The sequence below is a fragment of the Lissotriton helveticus genome, chromosome 4_1 (assembly GCF_964261635.1).
Source record: "Lissotriton helveticus chromosome 4_1, aLisHel1.1, whole genome shotgun sequence".
Taxonomy (NCBI): domain Eukaryota; kingdom Metazoa; phylum Chordata; class Amphibia; order Caudata; family Salamandridae; genus Lissotriton; species Lissotriton helveticus.
In genome coordinates, this window is record NC_136063.1 from 487,558,590 (window position 1) to 487,578,431 (window position 19,842).

Here is a 19,842-nt window from a genome sequence, read left to right on the forward strand (position 1 = left end):
AAACGTTTGTTTTTTGCATTGATAACAAAACAATACAAATCAAGGCGAACAACAAGCAGGTCGGACGGAGAATGAAGACAAACAGCAGGCCCCAAAAACAGAGAAATTCAAAACAGGTCAGTGGCAAAAGAGAAGTTAAGCAGATTAATATGATACTAGAAATTAAACCATACTAAATAATCCCATCCCAAAAATAAATGGATTAAATGGAACACACTTACTGGTCTAGCTTAAAGAACGACTGATATCTGTTTTAGAATACAGATATTTATGGATGTAATTCCCTAAGAATCCATGTTTATGCTCTCCCAAAGAGCCATAAACCTGGGTTCATTCCTCACGGACGGGTTTTTATTTCTAGTATTTGTTCACCCACAGAGAAGCTCTCGGACTGCGTAGGTATATTCTTAAGCCCACTGGTTAAAAATCTTCAATAGTAATACAATGTGAAAGACCTCTTAAACAAAAATGATTTTAAGTTGGGCTCTGATGTAACGGGGGGTGTGCAAGAGAGCAATGTGCAATTCATATACCAATATCAACATTCATATACATTCAATGACCAGCTCAGCCCTCAGTTTTGATGATACACAATTATTTTGCTTCATAATACCCAGTCAGGTTGCTACCCGTCTTTTGTTCTGAGAAAGAACTTGTCGCCGCTTTATACTTCCAAGAAAAAACTATAAATTTGTTGGAGAACAAAAATGTCAGGATTGTGCCAGACTGATTCTAGGTACACCCTCAGGATATGTTGGAGCGCACTATCTGTACCCCAAACCCAATCATGTAACAGATTGATTATGCAACCTCAGAACATGAAAACTGTGAAAACCCAAGGAAATCGTGGTAACAGATTTAGAACTTCATCCAAATAAATACACAAGAAATACACAACCTTCAGTTTCAACATTTATTAAAGCATTGTGATTCTTGAGTAAAATATGTGTGCAGCAATGATTAATAAAAAGGTCATTAGCATTACAAAAATAGTGAAAAAGACTAACAATTCTGCCATTGTGCTATAACAGTGAATATAAGCCGGCATATGATTACTGTGTATAATTGTCTCCTACCTGGAGCTCCCTAACCTAGTCTTGCCTTGGGTGGATGATCTGCCAAAACTCTTCTGGGTAGTCTAACTTACCCATTACCTGCGGGTAAGTGCCATCAGGCTGTCTTTCTTGGTGTACAGCTGCACATCCCTTGTGTTGGTAAGCAGGAATCAGCTGAGCTGGTATTCCACCATGCAGTGACCTTGTAGTGTAAGCGGAGTGCTCCTCTGAATCATGTAGGAGATCAAAACATCAACATTTTCTAGCCTTGGTTACTCATTTGATGTTGGACTCTTTACAATCCTCATTTGAAATATATCTCAATACTAATTAATGTGTGTTACCATGAGCAATGCTAACTGTATATAACTGTCTATTAACTAGGCACACAAAGGGCCTCATTAGGATGTCGGGCGGAAACATGCTTGCCCGACACCGTTGCTGAATTCGGACGACCGACCTCTAGTCCGCAGTCCCGACCGCAGTATTAGGATGCGACCGCACACTCCCATTTCCCTATGGGAGCTTGTGCTGCGGTCGGAAACCGGCCGCAGCACAAGCTGGGAGTTTCTGTTAAACCCTTCATCGGGTGTCAGGCACCATATGTCGCTTTCTGACAGGCTTTTCAAATCGGAAAGCCCGACATGAAAAGCCTGTGGGAAACAGACCTCGTAATCCTGACGGCGGAAAACGCCGTCCTTAAGTGATTACAGGCTGGTTCCGACTGGCCGGCGGGCTCCTTGTAACACAGCAATCGAAAGTGAAACCAAAGATATATATCCGAAAGCCTATGATCAACAGGTCGGAGGCTTTCTGAACAACATCAAAATGATAGCCTTAGTGTTTGAACGGTCTATTAATTTGCGGTGGCAGCCTACAATAGTGCATCTCATTGTCTGTTACCAGAGATTATTCTCTCTTTCAGGTTCCCTTAAAATTTGAAAGATTTTGAATGAATCCGAATGGAACACTGCATTTTTGTATGTAAACTAGGAACCAGACATGTTAGTCAGTCTCAGGGACATAAAACATTATGTAAACAACAAAAGCTTACTTTCTTAGACATACTCAAATGGACAGGTACAGGGCAGTTCGCAGACTGAACAGCAATGAACAGTTCTGGTTATGATGTGCTCCAGGTTTGCATCCTCTTTTAAAAACCCTGTCAAAAGGTAGTTTGAGAGAAAGTAGGTCTAGAGCCTTTGCAAAACAATATACTAATAGCATATTGTACTGGGGAAGTAGGATTGATGTCGTACTAATACTTTGGACAAGCCTACCTTAATGCGAATCGATATGATGTCAAATTCCTGTACTGAAAACAGCATTACATTTTTTTACTGTTTCGTAAAACTATAATTTGCAATTCTCTACCATGAGATCCTGCTTCTCTATTCTCAAATCTCTATTCTCTACCATGTGCTAATAGTGCACTTACTAAAACCAGGATATATGAAATACCTTTAACGGAGATACCACGATTCAAATGTAACTGTAGTATGAACAGTGACTTTCAGACCAGGTCACAAAACCTAGAAAGCAGAGTTAGAGATAAGGCTATCTAGAGCATCTTGTCAGATAAGCATTAAATAAATACGACTGAACAAATATACAGTCACTATACACTATAAGGAAACAAAAATGGCAATTCCATTATAAGATGGCAATGATTACGCTATCAAGTACTGCCAGGGAAGGCATTTAAATAAAATCCCGAAGCACTGGAAGACAGCAGCCTTAGAAAGAATACCACCATGAACACCTTGTTTACCTATATATGAGGCACGACCAATACATGCATGATGTGTCCAAGTTACTTAACACCAAAGTATGGTCATCATCTCTACCCAAGGGTTTTTACAAATTTGTCAACTGCAAAACATGCCAGTTTGGAATGCAAAAATGGAAATATTTTACATACATTATTATCACGATTTATCAAATTAGTGGTTTGATAAATATGAATAACAAATATGCTGATTATGTTACAATTTGCCATTTCAAACTGATCTATATGGGTAGATCTAGAAACTCACTAAAGAAAAAGAGTCAGAAACAGGATATGGAGCACCAATTACGCATTCATTTTAATGAAATTATTATGTACCTGTTCGACACTGCCTCTTGTTTTAAACCACATTGCTTTATTAAATTACCAATACTGCTTAATTTCTCCTTAATTTGCACTATTAGTAGTGTACATTCTCATCCGCTGTAGCCAAATACATATATTTTACTGTATTTTGTAATTTCACCATATGTCCAGCCCATTATGCTGTATATACGTTATTGCTACATATGAATGATGATGCATGGTATTAAAAATGGCAGATTATTTCATTTTCTATACTTTCCTCTACAACACCACATTTACTACGTTTTACCTCACATTTAATTTCAATAATATTATACTCATGCTCTGATTTTACTAAATTGTTCTGTATATTTTCTCCCATGTTGGCCAGCCTTTTATTGGACAAACCGGTCACACCCTTGCAAAAATATATTTCATAAAGTTATTTGTACCTTTCATACTAGGATTCAGCATCTCTTCTCGTTGTTTTATAATCCTAAAATGGGACGATAATTGACCTTTCTAGGTATGGCTCAAAATGCAATGTTTTTTATATTTACTGTTGTCTTACATGACATAGTAAGCGTTTTTTTGAGCTGACATTTTAGCACCACATTTCCAACTCTTCTGTTATGTCATATATGCTAGTATGCCTACACATGCAAGATGGTGCCTACTAAAGTAGCGCCACTTGACATCTTTCAATGAATGTGGTGTTTTTATTTTATATCCAGCATACCCAGGTATACGAGAGGCATTTCTTCATGTGGCTGCTCTCAGAGGGCCAGCTGTTTACAGCAATGCTAGGACTCAGTTTTGTACACTACTGTAACAAGTAGGATCCCTAAACAAACCTCTATCTAACATTAAGGAAACATACTACTTTGTTTTAGTTCCCCCTTTAATCCTCGGACCATATGTCCTTTGAAAGTAATATTTTTTTCTATATTATTCTGGGTTGGGTATCACGATCGTCTGGTTGTTAACATGACCGTCCGAACACGCACATCAGTTTTTTGGGGCATGACAATTTCCAATTGCTTTGGGAATTTTTGCCAAATCATAGACAATTCTAAAGAATGTATATTGTATAACGGGTGCCAGCCCATCTAACTACTATTTTGAACTACACTGCAAATCTAGGAACGCACACTGTTTCTTCACATTCTGCTTCAATGAGCCAACTAATGTACATGGTTTCTAATAACACACCACTCTTGTTTCAGGCGACTACCTTTTCTTTAGTTACTGCACTTAAATGCATGCACTGTAGCAACGTGCTTACGTTTAGCCAACATTGACACTTTGCCTCAAAGGTGCAGTCTGATAAGATTTTAAAAATATTACCTTTTCCTCCTGACTTCGTATATTATGTGACGAACTTACTGTGCCCCTACTGTTTCTAGGGCACAGTAAATTCTGCAAGATACAGGTATTCTGCAAGATTACAAATTACCACAACTTTGACGACGTGTTTTTTAAGGAAACAAAAACTAGCTGTTGACAAAATAATTACACTGCTCCAAATCTAAGAACAAACACAATTATCCAGTAACAAAATGCTATAGACAAGCGATCTTTTCCAGATATGGTGCAACATTTCCCCTAGCAGGAGAAACTGTTCAACGATTGATTGAGTTCATTCTAAAAGAAAATCAGCCTTACCTCTGTTCTGTGAGCGAGCTGCCACCTTCCATCGGTTGTCTGCCTGTAAAACTCCAAGTAGGGGTCTGACTTCGAGAATAAGTCCTGAAAAAAATAATGAGAGATTTCAAAATTGGTTTCAAGTCACATATTTCCATTAACATGCACCTGGAATGGCCATCTTCAGGCATGATTCAGGTAAAAGATTTACAGTTATAATTGAACTAAATCTCTTAAGAAAAAAAAAAGCGTGGCAGATGGGAGCGAGACTGTAAATACAGTGTAAGGATCAAACGACATTGTCTCTTTGTTGCAGATACACATACAGGCACACAAGGCTTATGGGAAAAGGAGACAAGAAACTTTAAGAATAAGTCAATGTATTCATGGATCTTCTGAATTCTAAATAATAATGGTTGGGAGAATTAAACAAAAACAAAAAATCCACATTTCAAAAACCAATTACAGAATATTTATGGATTAGGAATAACATTCTTATGGTGAAGAGGTATAGGAAATTTCCAGAGAGTTTCCAACCACTCCTACACTTGAAAACTGCTGGAACAACTACAGGAACAGTTGCACTGCTGTATCGAATTCAAGAAAATCAGCTGGTGGAGCGCAGAGGCAGTTTTCTTTACTATCGCTCTAGATAACGTGAAAACAGAAATATCCAATGCCTTTGTTATCATTAACCGTTGTATCGTGTCGGATTCGCTTTCTTGAAATCAGGAATGGGGTCAGTTAAGGGCCATGACACATTTTAATCCAATGCTACGCAAACAAATGAGGGACAGACTGCTGAATAAATCAAACATACTCACCCAATCACAGATCTGGGTTAAATGACTCCATTGTCCTTTTGCTCACCATGCCACCCCAGATTGGACCCAGACCTGTAATTGGGGGTGAATGTTTGATTAGTTCAGCATTCCGTCCATCATCTATAGTTTTTTTGTTTTGTCAACTGTGGAAGCGTATGCCCAGACGTGTGTCCTGTGCTTACTGGGGAGGGGGTGGTCTTGGCCATACTCTCTCTTAAGCGTTCCAAGGCATTATCTGCTTTTTCCCTAAACTGGCATTAACCATCTAAAGGCATATCCATGATAGAGGCCTGTACAGATCCAGAGAATCTTGTGGTGAGCATTCAAACATGTCAGAGGAGTATAACACTGGTCACCAACCAAGACGATCAGTAGTTTTGAGCCCAGTACAAATCACGGATTTGGCTGCATCTGGACCATTCTAAATGGTTTGAGCCAGTGAGGACCTAAGGTCTTCCGGGATCACCGAAAAGATCTTACTGGTCAAGCCCCAGAGGGTATGCAAACAAATTGCATTCGTTTTCTGAAAACCACAATCCTTATTCCCTATCCAGGGGACTCATATGGAATTAAATGGGTGCTGCTTGAAGGGGCAACACCCAGATTGTCTGGAGTAGGATGTTTAGTGTAGAAATCAGGGTTGCAGGGGGCCTGTCTAAGCTCTGGCCATCTACCTATGGTTGTGGAGCTAGGTGGAAATCTATACCAGAGTCAGTAAGGATTCTGTACTGGGACCATGGGGGTCAGATGGCGCAGAGAACAAGTCTGCCTGTGGTAGCCTGACTGATGGCCCAGGCGGATCCTTGGGGTCCAAGGGCATGCCAAAGGAAGCTAGAAGAATGCCATATATCTGCAATATGGCCTCTCATAAACGCTTTAATCAGCCTCAGTGTCCTAGATGGCCCGAGAAATGCAGGAGGTACCAGGAGCAAATGAGCACTCAGATCCACAACTGGAGATCTGGAGGGTGACCGACATACTTTGTGAAGGACTAATGTCTTCTCTTTAGATAGAGAGTGGCAGGATGGGGCAGAGTTCCACTTCACTTTCTTGAATTGACGCTTAGACTTGGACTTACTGGAGGACTTCGAAGTTGACCTCACAGGAGTGTGTTTTCTTGACTTGGAGCAGGATGTAAAAGAGGTCCATAACTTCTTGTTACAGCTTCACTTCACAGTCCCAATGCCTTCGGGTGCATAAGAGCACACTTGTCGCATGACTGAGTCGTGAACACCACAGACACCTCCTGCGGTCCATGACAGACGTTTGCTTTCTACAGTTGCAGCATGGATTCAAACCTCTAGCCTTAGGAGTGGGTATCCTTCCCTAGCAAAATGGAATTTTCCCTGTTTTAGGAGTTGTTGGAAGGGCAACGAAATGTTGAGTGGAGCTCCTGATTCACGTTAGAAGATACGGGAAGAAATTAACTGACATTCGCGCAAAGCCACTTATATGTGGCTCCACTCTATCACTTCCGGGGTGGTATGTAGTCCATGTGGAACTGCCCAGTACCACCTAGTGGCTTGCAGGAGCACTGTAATGGAGAGCTTTCCAAATCTTATCTGGTGAGGAATCTGTGGTTAGAAGTATCCATCAGAAAAGCTATGCTTGCTTATTTATTAGATTATTCTTTTCATACTGCAAGCAATAGTTAACTTATTAATTCGATTATTCTATTATTTTTATAAGCCTTTTCGTGTTTGACAGCCAAAAGAAACAGAGCTTTATAATATTAACAGTTATGTTTACAATGAAAGCTGCTTCTATCAGGTTGACTACCACCATTATCCACCTCACCAAGCAGATCAATCAATGCAGACAACAGGACAACTTCGGTACTTCTTTCCCTTGCTGGGGATCCAACAGGTTATTCTCCTCCTAAAAGCTCGTAAGCCTAGTCGAGACAACTTTCTCAATAATATTGGTCAAATATAGAAGCAAATACATGAGCCAAAATAGCTACCTCATTCTCGTCCAGATTAGGCTTTAGGAGAGGTATTACTACACCAGACTTGAGATTGTCGGAATTTCCCAAGATGAGAAGAGCTGTTAAACATATGCTGGATGTATGTGGGACTATGGCTGGTGCAGGACATGGAGGATACAGTACTGTGCAGTGCATTTGTGTTGAACAAATGCATTGGATATATGTGTGCTATGTGAATGGCACAATTTGTGGAGGGCCCTGGGTTTCATTTTGGGAAACCAGGCCTGCATGAGGAAACATTGATGGGGGTAGAGAGATTCCCCCAGACATATTTGTGTATTGCAGCATTTCCGTAAGCTGTGTGGGACACACACTGGGGAGGGGAAGACCAGGCATCCCCATGCGCTTTTAAATGGTGATCTTTGATTCATTGAGAGGTCACAAGGAACGGGCCAGGGCACATCTTAGGAAGGAGATGGGGTGGATAAGAGAATCAAATTTGGTAGAGGTAGGGGCCCAATGCTAACCTTTTAACGCACATTCACTGTGGCTGACATTAAGGTGTGAACTCTAGTCGCTTCCATGGCTTGTGTGTGGGACTATGAGCTTGCTTTGGACACACGCTAGTTGTGAAAGACTGCTTTTCAAGAGGAATAGGGAGCAGAGGATTAAACACTACAAAAGAAACAGAACCCCAACATACAACGTCAAAGACTTAGACCCTGAATCACGTTTTGTTCTAGAAATGGACTATAAAAAGGGGAGTTTGAAAGCCCAAAAAGTGTCATCTGCCAAGCAGCCAGACAAGATGTGTGAGGAGGGGAATCTCTGCAAGACTTCTGCCTATGACCAGGACTGGGGGCCAAGGCCTGCTAGTCTCCCTGCTGGGTGAGGGTACATCACCCAGAGTATACAAGCACCTGCCTTCTTGCCAAGACCAGTGTGACATGAGGAAAGGAAGAGCATTGGATGGAGCAAGGCCCAGTGAGGGGCCCTGTCGAGGAGACTCCTTATGCGAGGTGTGAGGAAACAGCTGCTGCACCGATCTGGTTGTTGCCTGTGTACAGGACAGAGTGGGAGATCCCCATATGCCAAGAGAGGACCACTGTGGGAAAGACTGTCATGCTGGAAGGCCAAATCCTTGTGCAGTTACCTGGTGGGAAGCCCGTATGCCAGGAGTGGCGCCATGGGAAAAACTGCAGTATTGTAAGGTCCGTAGACCTGTGCGGTAGCAAGGCGACAACCCTGTTTGCAGTAAGGGATGCAGTGGAGAACTTAACCATATTAATCATGCCAAAACCCATTGACAGTGAGTTGTGGACACCTCAAATGTCGGAGGGGGTCGCCAAAGACTGAGACTTGTTCTTCCCTCACCGGAGAAGCAAGGATATCAGGTGAGCACTTTCAATCAGATGAAGGACCAAAAGAGGATCGTCATAGCCAACCCAAATCAGCCTCTGGTACTTCAGGCAGTGATGCTAGATTATTGTCAGAGATGGGGTGCTTACCTTATTGTTACATCGTTAAAGTCCTAGTGAGTGTGAAAAGTCCAAGCCTAGCAAATGTATTGCGACGATTCATGTAGGAAAGTAGTAAGGTTGTGGTATGTAGCCAGTGGTGCATTTTGGAACACTGTTGTGTTTGCAAAAAAGTAATTTACAGACAGACAATTTTCTATTGAAATGGTCACTAAATTTGCAGTTTTACTGGTAGAACTATATATCACACAAATTATATTATGTGGAAATAAGGTGTTTCAGAAAATAGTTATCAGCACATCACCAAGTAAATTGTCTGTATTTGCTTGGATTCTGTTAAAATCTATTATTACACTATTATTAATATTAAAACCCGCAATAACGTTGGTACACTATTGACTTAAAAGTTAAAATCGTAGTGGACTCTTGAGACTTGAACTACTTGTGGGGCGTACCCTGGATGTTACCAATAGTGAATGGGGAATAACTACGAACGCTAATGCGCTAATCATTTTGGGAACAACCAAAGAAACAGTAGAGACCCCCGACCTCAAGAGACTACTGTGTAAATGTTTGTGGATGTATTATTTTGGGAATGTGTGGATAGTGGTAGAAATAAAATAAGTTGTCATAAAAGTGTGTATTTGACTGGACAATCATTTATTTATGTGCGAATGTGGAGTTGTGAGCCCGCGTTCACTATCCTGTACCCACCAACCCCATAGGGAGCTTTGGAATGCTCGGACAATGCTAACCCTGCGAGGAGGAGAACTTGGCCCCGTTGCTCAGAATCCATATTAGGTCGGGCCCGGGGACATCAGGAGTGAGAGAGCACAAGTTTGAAAAAAAATGTATAAGTACGCCATATTTACAAGCACGTAGTTAGTTCACATGTACTTTGCACCAGAGTGTTTATACTTAGAAGTGAAATACCCAGAGTGTTTATATTTAGAAGTGAAATACACAGAGTGTCTTATATTCAGTGGAGAAATGCATAGAATGGTTAAGTAGAGTAACGATAATCATAACTGTGTGAGATTAATGTAGAAATGTTTGGGATGAATATGAAAACCTCATGTTCTCATGTTAAAGGAATAATGTAAGAGTTGAATGTAACTCTTAAAACCCAGTATTTTGTGTAGGCCTCATGGCAATTCACAAGCAAATCTAAACGTGCTGCTAAAATAATGTGAGACAAGGTTGACATGGTTCTTTCAAAATGTACTATTGAATTTAGGGTTAAAAGTATATGCTTTATAGATGTGTTATTTTAGAAACGTATACTAGTTAAGAATGTTTGCTGTTTAAATCAAGTTAACGTTTTAGGAGTGCAGGAACCTGCTGAATGTAAATCAAGTAGGCCAGAGCCGATAATGTCATGAAGTTGAAATCGTCATGTGCTCGTTAGAGGAGAGGTCGTGAGGTGTCCAGTATGAAACTCTGAGAGTGTTTTATGGCCTAAGATATGGTGAAGTCTGGAATTTGAGGCCCACTGCAGGAAAAGCTGTATGCAGGTGCGAGGGTCCTAATCAGCTCGAATGAAAGGGACTTTGTTCAGTGGCGCCTTGCGCAGGCCTGTAGGAGTTTCCAGGAATTTCAGGGGGTATCAGCGCACGGAAGAAGCTGCCTGGGAACCAAGGTCAACTTTAACGAGGGTCTTCAAGAGTACCATCATGGAGTTTGCCGCGGAAAGATGTACCACGTGAGGGGCGTCCCAAGGGGCGTTTCTATTGGAAATGTGATTTGGTATTAGGGAAAGTGACCCGGGAGGAGAGCAGAGCAGATGATTTTGGGAGCCTAAGGAAGCGGATGGGTAGGCAGATAGGCTGATCAGGAGAGACCCATTATCAGAGAAGAGACAAAGAGAAGTGCGTGATCTTCTTAGGAAGTCACCTCGGCTGACACCTAGAGGGTTAAGATCTTGTTAAGTAGGGATGTCATTTAGTATAGTGTAGGGACAGACTAACCTTAATTTTCTTTTCTGTAATGACTTGGTTGCAACTTGTATCCATTTTAGCAACCCTGATGGTATTCGAACTTGTACTTATTATTTTGTTCTTCAGACTCAGACTATTCAAGAAGTTCATGTTCATAGTGATTCCGATATACCTGTTGAATCTCATCTTGAGAAGTTTGTATCTTCAGTTATCTTTGACTTTATATTAAATCTTTAAAACTTCATTTTGGTCAGTGGTCATTTAGAGTGGTGTAAGTTCTTAAATTGATTGTTTACTTCGAGATTACCTTTTACTCAAGACAGGTACCAACGATTCAGTCGACAGGAAATGGGATTTGGTAAGATAATTAGTAACCAGTAATCCCGCGTTAACAGTTGGTAGCAGAGTGAGGATGGTTATCTTCTTGAGGAAGGTAATCTAGAGAGGTTAGTTTACCCCAAGGCCCGAGACGTCGAGAGACGAGCAGCGGAAGAATCGTGTGCCGAAAGGTGCAGACGGTGCGAGAAAAGCAGCAGTATCGGAGAGTGAGTATAAAAAGGGTCATGCGTGAACAGATTGCGGTGTTTTGTGTTGTATTTGTATTGTAATGTCTTGCGGAGTGGAATGCCTGTAGTGTGAATGAGAGAAGGTTGTGAGCGCGCGCAACCTGGTAAACTGGTAACCTGGTAAACGGGTGAACTGGTGAAATCTTAAGTTCAGGCCAGAGCTTAAGTGGTTTTGGGTGTATCGAACATCCAGGGTAGTTGTCGACCATAGTACGGAGGTCACGAGGTACCATTGACCGCCGTGGATCCAAGATAGGGGGAGTGTAAGAGTGAGTGTATGAGTAACGGACGCTGGTCGAAAGTTACTGCGTGTGAGTAACCTATCGGAGAAGGCGATTGTCTGGAAGTAAACGGAAAGACATTTCGCCAAGTTAGGGTGACAACTACAGAAAGACTGTGGGCGTACAGTCAAAGAAAGGTGATCGCTTGGACGGAAGTAATCATTTTTCAGTGTATGAATGGGATGCGTGCATGACCGAGGAGACGAGCTGAGAAAGGAGGGGAACTGCTGCGAAGGGGGACGGGTGACGTCGGCTAGAGCCGCGCTCTGATTGAGCGGTTGGTGTGACGTTAGCTAGAGCCGCGCTCTGGTTGGGCGGCTAGAGTGACGTCGGAGGAAAGCCGCGTACGGATAGGCCAGTTAGTGAGAACGGCGCCGAGATTGGTGGAATATCATCAGGAAGTAAACAAACGCGGAGAAAAGAGAAATCATGAAGTGTTTTAAGTGTTTGAAAGGGATTTTTAAACGTAAACGAAGTGAACATTATTACGGGGAAGAGGCTCCCCCAGAGGGTACACCAGCTCATTATATGGCAACGAATGTTGGGCTGCATACGATATTGTGGATTGGGGCTTGGAATAAGCTTACGGAAGGAAATGAGGAAATGCAGTTCCCGAAGTATGGAACGTTTAAGTTAGAGGTGTTACATCGGCTAAAAGCAACCATGTCCTCATTGAAACCTTCACCTAGACCAACACAGTTTGAGGCTCTTAATGCATGGATTAAGGCTGCACACGACCGAAATTTGAACAGGCGTCAACAAAGGCTGACGCGATCGGTAAGGGCAGTGCGAGATTCCAAATGGGATGAGGAGGAAAAGCGTTGGAGGGTACAGACTATTGAGGTGGAGAAAATGTATCCGATGAGGGAGGTGTCAGGAGGAGGAAACCTCATGGAAGAAGACGAGGAAAGCGAGTCGGAGGACAATCTGATAAACAGATTGTTGATGGATAGACCACCTCCGAGAGTGGGATTGATAGAAGATAGAGGGCTCGCAAGGGAAGATGGGAATGAGATAGAGGGGTATACACCACTCCCTATATCGGAATGGACACCTAGCAAAGGCGGAGAAACACCTCCAAACAACACTGTACAGAGTGTAGTGGGAAGGTTTGTGGTGCAGAAAACGCCAACCACAGAAAGGGTTGAGTCTGTGGGATTGCCAGACGCTCTTCAAGTGCCTGTTACCATAGGACCCATAGTTTCGATCTATAATTCTGAGAGAGATAGAGGGGAACAACAAAGGCAATTGGATAGGGAAAGGATTGAGATGGAAAGGAGGAATAATGTGACAAATGCATGGAAACAATTACCAGGTTCGGTAACGTGGAACACCCCATTAGACACCACTGTCGGTCCCAATTCAGAACGGGGAGGTCCGAGAGGACCAATGGATCTAAGGGGACCGCGGCCAAGATCTTTTTCAGAGTTAAGAGCTGATTTGAGGGAATGGGACGGGTCCATAGTATCTCCGAGTAACAGGACAAGAACAGAACCAGAGTGGGAAAGCAGGGGTAACGCGACTGTATCTCATTGTGGGGCCAGCGAAAGCAGTCAGGGCCGGGAAGGCCAAAGTCAAGAGAATAGAGGGGATGCAGGTCCTACAAGTCAGAGAGAACAGTCGGAACAAAATACTAGGATTGTAGAATGTGAGGAAATGTCCCGTCTCTGGGGGAACGGAGGAGATGAGGCGGTACGGAACTTTCAGAATAGGTTTAGGTGCCTTCATCATACGCTTGGGGAAGACGTTCAACATTGGAGAAAGGAGAACAGCGATAGGTCCCGCCACGCCTCGAATACTCAGGAAGCACAGGGAAGTAGGGAAGAAAGAGGGAGTAATAGAACCTCTTATCCTCAATCCCGTGAAACTAGCCAGGATGGAGAGAGGGAGGCTGGGAGGCATGAAGGAGTGTTTCACCACCCACCCCGAGAAGACGGAAAGGCATGGGACTTAGAGAGATGGGAACAGGGGAGGACTCCCTATAATTCACCAATACCTAAACGTAGATCTCGGAGCTGGGATGGGAGAGATGCGGACGGAGGAGCTAAATTGAGTGTCTTGAAAGCTGAAATAAAGGCAAAAAGGCTTGATGTTACCAGTTTAAAATCAGATGTAGATGAGATAATAGATGGAACATTGCCTTTGGAGAGGATAGAATTGTATGAACAGGATGAGTTATTGTTCATGGCAAAGGATATTACTAGGAAAGCTAGAGCGGTTCATGAAAAACTGACTGATTTGGCAGACAAGTATGCCGTGGATTTGTCTAGGACAAGGGCATTACAGAGTAACCACAGATTACAGTACGCAGACCAAGATCTAGATGAGAAGAGAACTGCTGGATTAAAAACACACATAAGAGAGCTGGTAACAGGGATAAGAGTGTGGAGAGAACTGGATAAATGGGAAGAAAGGTGGTCGAAAAAGGGCACAGTTAGGCGAAGTACAAATGTGATGACCCCTGAGGGAAGGGTAATGCAGATGGAGGCATTCCCTTTACGAGAAATATCAAATGGAAATTATGTACATGTGCCCTGGAGTAGAGGAGACTTAGCCGCATTTACCAACTCATTCCCGAAGTTGCGGGACAACCCAGTCGAGTGGTATAAGCAGGTAGAGAGGTTTGTTAAAATTTCGAAAGTACTGTGGATAGATTTGAACACGTTGTTTGACATCGTGGTCCCATCTGATTTGTGGACCCCTTGTAAGACTAGTGTCGACTGGCCAAATGCTGAACCATTGAGAGATGTTCGAACTAATGGACCAGCTGAGATAGTCATGCGAAAGTATGAAAGGGTAATAGCATGGCTGAAAGATAAGGTACCACCACAGGATATAGATTGGGTAAAAATAGACCGAACAAGGCAGGAACCCAAGGAGACAGTTCACGAGTTTTATGAAAGATTGTTGAAAACATTCAAGCAATACAGTGGATTAGATGTAATGGATCCCAAAGACATAGGGCAGTTCGTGTCAAAGTTTGTATTGGGGTTGAGACCTGATATTTGTTTGATGATACAGCAACATTTAATCTGTTGGCAGAACAAACCACTAGATGAGATTTTACGATATGCGAGGTACTGCAGTGACGAGATAGATTCTAAAGCCAAGAATCTAAAGGAGAAATTGATGGTGGTGCAAATGCAGTCCGCTGGGAAGGGTGGCCAGCAGAAGCAGGGGATGGGACGAAAACCAAATGGTCAGAACAAAGATAATGAAGAAGGGCAGAGACCTAGGATAGACTTTGCCACTTTAAAGAAAACGACAAAGTGTCATCTGTGTCATCAGGTGGGGCATTGGCGACGCGAGTGTCCCTTTAACCCTGAAAACGGAGAGCAAGAAGTAGAAGAGCAGGTCCAGGAAGACCCAGTGCAAAAAGTGACAGTCCCAAGCAGTAAGGTGGCCAAAGGGGGGACTTCGGCTCCACGGGCCCAATTCCCACAGCCACCGAAGGTAGCAGCTGGAGGAAAGGTCTTTAAACAAATGCCTCTGTTTATCGAGGAAGAAAAATGTTATTACATTGATCCATTGACAGGACAACGGGTGAGCAGTGAAGAAGACTGTACCCTCGGGGCAGTTCTAGAAGTGGATCAGAGAGGGCCATTTGTTGAGGCAGAAGTGGCAGGGTGTCCCACTACGTTCTTAGTGGACACTGGGGCTACTCGTTCGACTCTGAGATCAGCGGTGGTTCCAGACTTGCCAATGTCAGGGGAAACAATTCAGGTGGTAGGAGTCGCAAATAAAAGAATGACTAGTCCCTTGACAGAACCAGTGTCTGTGAAAATTGGAAACCACATGAACGAACATCAGTTTGTGGTTTGTGACTCGAGCCCGGTATGTCTGTTAGGTAGGGATTTGTTGTGCAAATTGAACTGCACCATATACTGCACCCCACAAGGAGTGGAGGTACAGACTACCGACGATGATGCTACCTTTAAGGTGGCCAATTCAAAATTCTGTGTAGAACTATATCCTACTCTGACTGTAGAAGATCTTCCACAAGACTTAAGAGATGCAGTAGCGTCAGAGGTATGGGATTTCACAGGAGAAGATATAGGATTGATTAAAGGGGTAGAACCGGTAAAAATTCTGGTAAAACCAAATGTTGAGTTTCCAAGAACGCCTCAATACAAATTGTCCCAGGAAACGATTGCAGGAATAAAGCCTGTGATCGAGTCAATGATACAGCAGGGAATACTGAAGGAAATTGTGGGCAGTCCTTGTAACTCCCCGATTATGGGTTTGCAGAAACCTAGTGGGAAGTTTAGGATAGTTCAGGATTTACGAAAGATTAACAACATAGTCGTTTCATGTTGTCCCGTGGTACCGAATCCATCAGTGATATTGTTTCAAATACCATGTCAAGCAGAATGGTTCACCGTGATAGATCTTTGCCAGGCTTTCTTTTCAATCCCATTGGATGAAGAGAGCAGGTACCTTTTTGCGTTTAAAATGGAAGATCGCGTTCTAACATGGTGTCGAATCCCACAAGGATTCACAGACAGTCCATCCATCTTTAATCAGTTGTTGAAAAAGAATCTAGAGAATCTAGTACTGCCACAGAACTCGGTTCTGGTACAGTACATAGATGACCTACTTGTTGCGTCAGAAACAGAGGAAGCTTGTAAAGTAGATTCAATTGCCTTACTGAATCATTTAGCTGAAAATGGACATAAGGTATCTCCGAGCAAGTTACAGTATTGTCTGACAGAAGTACAGTATCTAGGGCACAGGTTAGAAAAAGGGAAACGTAAGGTGTCCCCAGAGAGGATTGAGGCGATAATGAAAATGAATGCGCCTACAACTCAGAGAGAGGTTAGAATGTTCCTAGGAATGGTGGGTTACTGCCGACAGTGGATAGTTAACTTTTCACTGAAAGCAAAGCCCTTACAAAAACTGACGCACAAGGAGGTGAGTGATCCGGTACCATGGGATGAAGAATGTCTGGTGGCGTTTTTACAGCTGAGAGACGATTTATGTCGTGCTCCGGCTCTGGGAATGCCAGATTATGAAAAGTCGTTTTCACTCTATTGCTGTGAGAGAGAGGGATGTGCTTTGTCAGTCTTGGCACAGACCCACGGTAATGCCCGTAGACCAGTTGCATATTTTTCGGCTACATTAGATCCAGTAGCCGCAGCGTTGCCCGGATGTCTCAAATCCGTTGCTGCAACGGGTGTCAGCATTGAAAGGAGCGAAAGTATTGTAATGGGACATCCAGTAGTGGTGTATGTACCACATTCAGTTGAATTGCTAATGACCAGGACGAAGACGCAGCATCTGACCAATAGTAGGCTCACGCGCTACGAGCAAGTTATACTTGCCGCAGAGAACGTGACTCTCAGGAGATGCTCTGTCTTGAATCCTGCTACTTTGATGCCATTACCTACTGTAATAGAAGGCGAAGGATGTGAAGACCATGATTGCCTTGATGTGACTGAACTATGCACGAAACCCAGACCAGATATGGTGGATGAGCCATTGTCTGACCCCGATGAAATTTATTTTGTTGATGGCTCATGTTTAAGAGACGATACTGGTCGGTTAAGAGCAGCTTATGCTGTTTGTACCATTACTGAAGTTGTGGAAGCCGCTTGCCTGGAAGGAGTACATTCCGCACAGGTAGCAGAGATTATTGCCCTAACTCGTGCCTGCATAGCAGGAAATGGAAAGAGAGTCACCATCTACACGGACAGCCAATATGGTTTCGGTGTGGTTCATGATTTCGGGCAGTTGTGGTCTCAGAGGGGTTACATGACCTCCTCTGGTTCGCCTATTCGAAATGGAGAATTTGTGAGATTGCTGATAGAAGCATTACAAGGTCCTGTTGATATTGCAGTGGTGAAGTGTGCAGCTCATACTAAGAATACAGATTTTGTGTCACAAGGTAATAGATATGCTGATGAAGTCGCACGCTATTGTGCGGAACAAAGTTATTCTTTCTCAAAGGTGGAAATAGAAGGTGCAGAAGAAAAGACTGAATTAAGTATGATGTTAGAAACTGTAGACACTTGGGAGGATTTAAGGATAATGCAGGAGAACGCACCTGAAAAAGAGAAAAAGGCATGGGAAATAGCAGGCTGTGTGCGAAGTGAAATGGATTTTTGGGTTTCAGCAGATGGGAGAGCTGTGTTACCGGAAGAATTAGCTAATCCCATGGCGAGAGAAATACATGGTCCAGTACATCTAGGAAGGGATGCTATGATGAGAGTTTTTAGGCAGACTTGGTATTGCCCGAAATTCAGAATAGCAGCAGAATCAGTATGTAAGCGATGTGTTACCTGCCAACAACTGAACGTAGGCAAACGAACACCAGTCACACTGAGTCACATTGGGAGGTCAGGGGGGCCTTTCAATAGAATGCAACTAGACTTCATCGAAATGCCAAGAGTCAATCGCCTTCGGTATGTGTTGGTGATTGTATGCGTATTTTCCAGATGGGTTGAGGCATACCCTACACGTAGGTGCGATACACTCACAGTGGCAAAATTGTTGCTCAGGGAGTTGATACCGCGCTTCGGGGTGCCTGCCTCTTTGGAATCGGACAGAGGAAAACATTTTAACAGCGAAATAGTGAAGATGTTGTGCTCCACGCTGAATATCGATCAAAAGCTGCATTGTAGTTATCGACCAGAAGCTTCAGGAATTGTGGAACAAGTGAATGGCACTTTGAAGAATAGATTGGCTAAAGTAGTGGCATCCACATCTTTGAGTTGGCCAGATGCTCTTCCATTGGTGCTCATGAGCATGCGCAGCACGCCTGATAGGAGGACAGGTCTCTCTCCCCACGAGATCCTGATGGGGAGGGCCATGAGACTTCCTACAGTTCCAACTACTGCTCTATTGAATATTACAGATGATCTGATCTTGGATTATTGTAAAGGACTGTCTGACGCCATCCATTCTGTGTCCCTTCAGGTGCATGCGGCTGAAGTTCCAACAGCGAGGAACCTGTGTCATGACCTGAACCCAGGGGACTGGGTCCTGGTTAAAAAACACGTCCGGAAGAACTGCCTAGATGTTCGCTGGCGTGGGCCCTTTCAGGTAATCCTGATCACGAACACCGCGGTGAAGTGCGGGGGGCTGCCAAATTGGATCCATGCATCCCATACTAGAAGAGTTCCAGCACCTCTAGAAGGAACAGCTCCCATCCCAGACGAAAGCCCGGAAGTGGGAGAAGAGTCGCAAGAAGGGATTGAGGCAGCTGAGGGGGTGTCGGAAGAAGTTGGGAACGCATCGGATTCAGAAGAAGAGCGAAGGCAGGACGGCAGTGAGACAGAAGACGCAACTGAAGGAGAGAGCAGAAGTGAATACGACTCAGACTCAGATCCGTATCGGAGCGATCAAGAACCAAGTGGGAGGACAAGGAATAGGAGAATAAGGCTTGGAGCTGCCACTTGGCCGACAAGAAGAAGAAGGCTAAGTTTGAGGTCGGCCCAAGAAGAAACACTTACTCCTATATCCGAAGACTCAGATCCAGAAGAAGATATCCAGGATCAAACCGAGGAGGGTCTTAGAAGATCAAGTAGGGTGCGAGTGCCTAGCAGAAGATACTCTACTCCCGACTGGACCTACCTTGTTGCAGATGTCTGGGAGACACAGAACAGGGAGGATCAGGGAAGTGGAACTGATCAGAACTGACCCGATCATCACAGTGCAAATAAAGTTTCTACTGCCAGGAGCGGAGACCGAAAGGTTGCTGACACTCAACATCGTTCATCCTGCTCTCCTGAGTGGAATAAGAAAATTGCTTTTAGAGACAGTTGAGTTTCCAGTTTGCTGTTCACGATATCCAATATTGGAGGGAACTCTTCTTCGTTTGGAAATGCTAGAACGAGTAGTAGAATTGCTAGGAGTGCTTATTGTTGTGGACTAAGATCATACTACGAATGTCTTCAAAGGGGTGCAGATCTGGAAAAGTGAAGAAAGTGATCTTGATTAGAACGGACCCCTTTGTAATTGTGGATATAGAACTGATAGTACCAGGATTGGAAATTGAAAAAACGCTAACTCTCAATTTCGTCCGTCCACTTGTCTTGAGCGAAATAAGGAGAATAAT

The 19,842-nt window shown here is 43.4% G+C and overlaps 1 protein-coding gene across 1 annotated transcript in view; it reads right to left on the reverse strand.

The window, feature by feature from the left end:
• CPNE3 (copine 3) overlaps nucleotides 1–19,842 on the reverse strand; it is a 493,182-nt gene that overhangs the window by 179,154 nt on the left and 294,186 nt on the right. Inside the window, exon 6 of the mRNA XM_078687070.1 lies at nucleotides 4,795–4,878. Coding sequence (XP_078543196.1) covers nucleotides 4,795–4,878 — 84 coding nt within the window. The remainder of the gene's footprint in view (nucleotides 1–4,794; nucleotides 4,879–19,842) is intronic.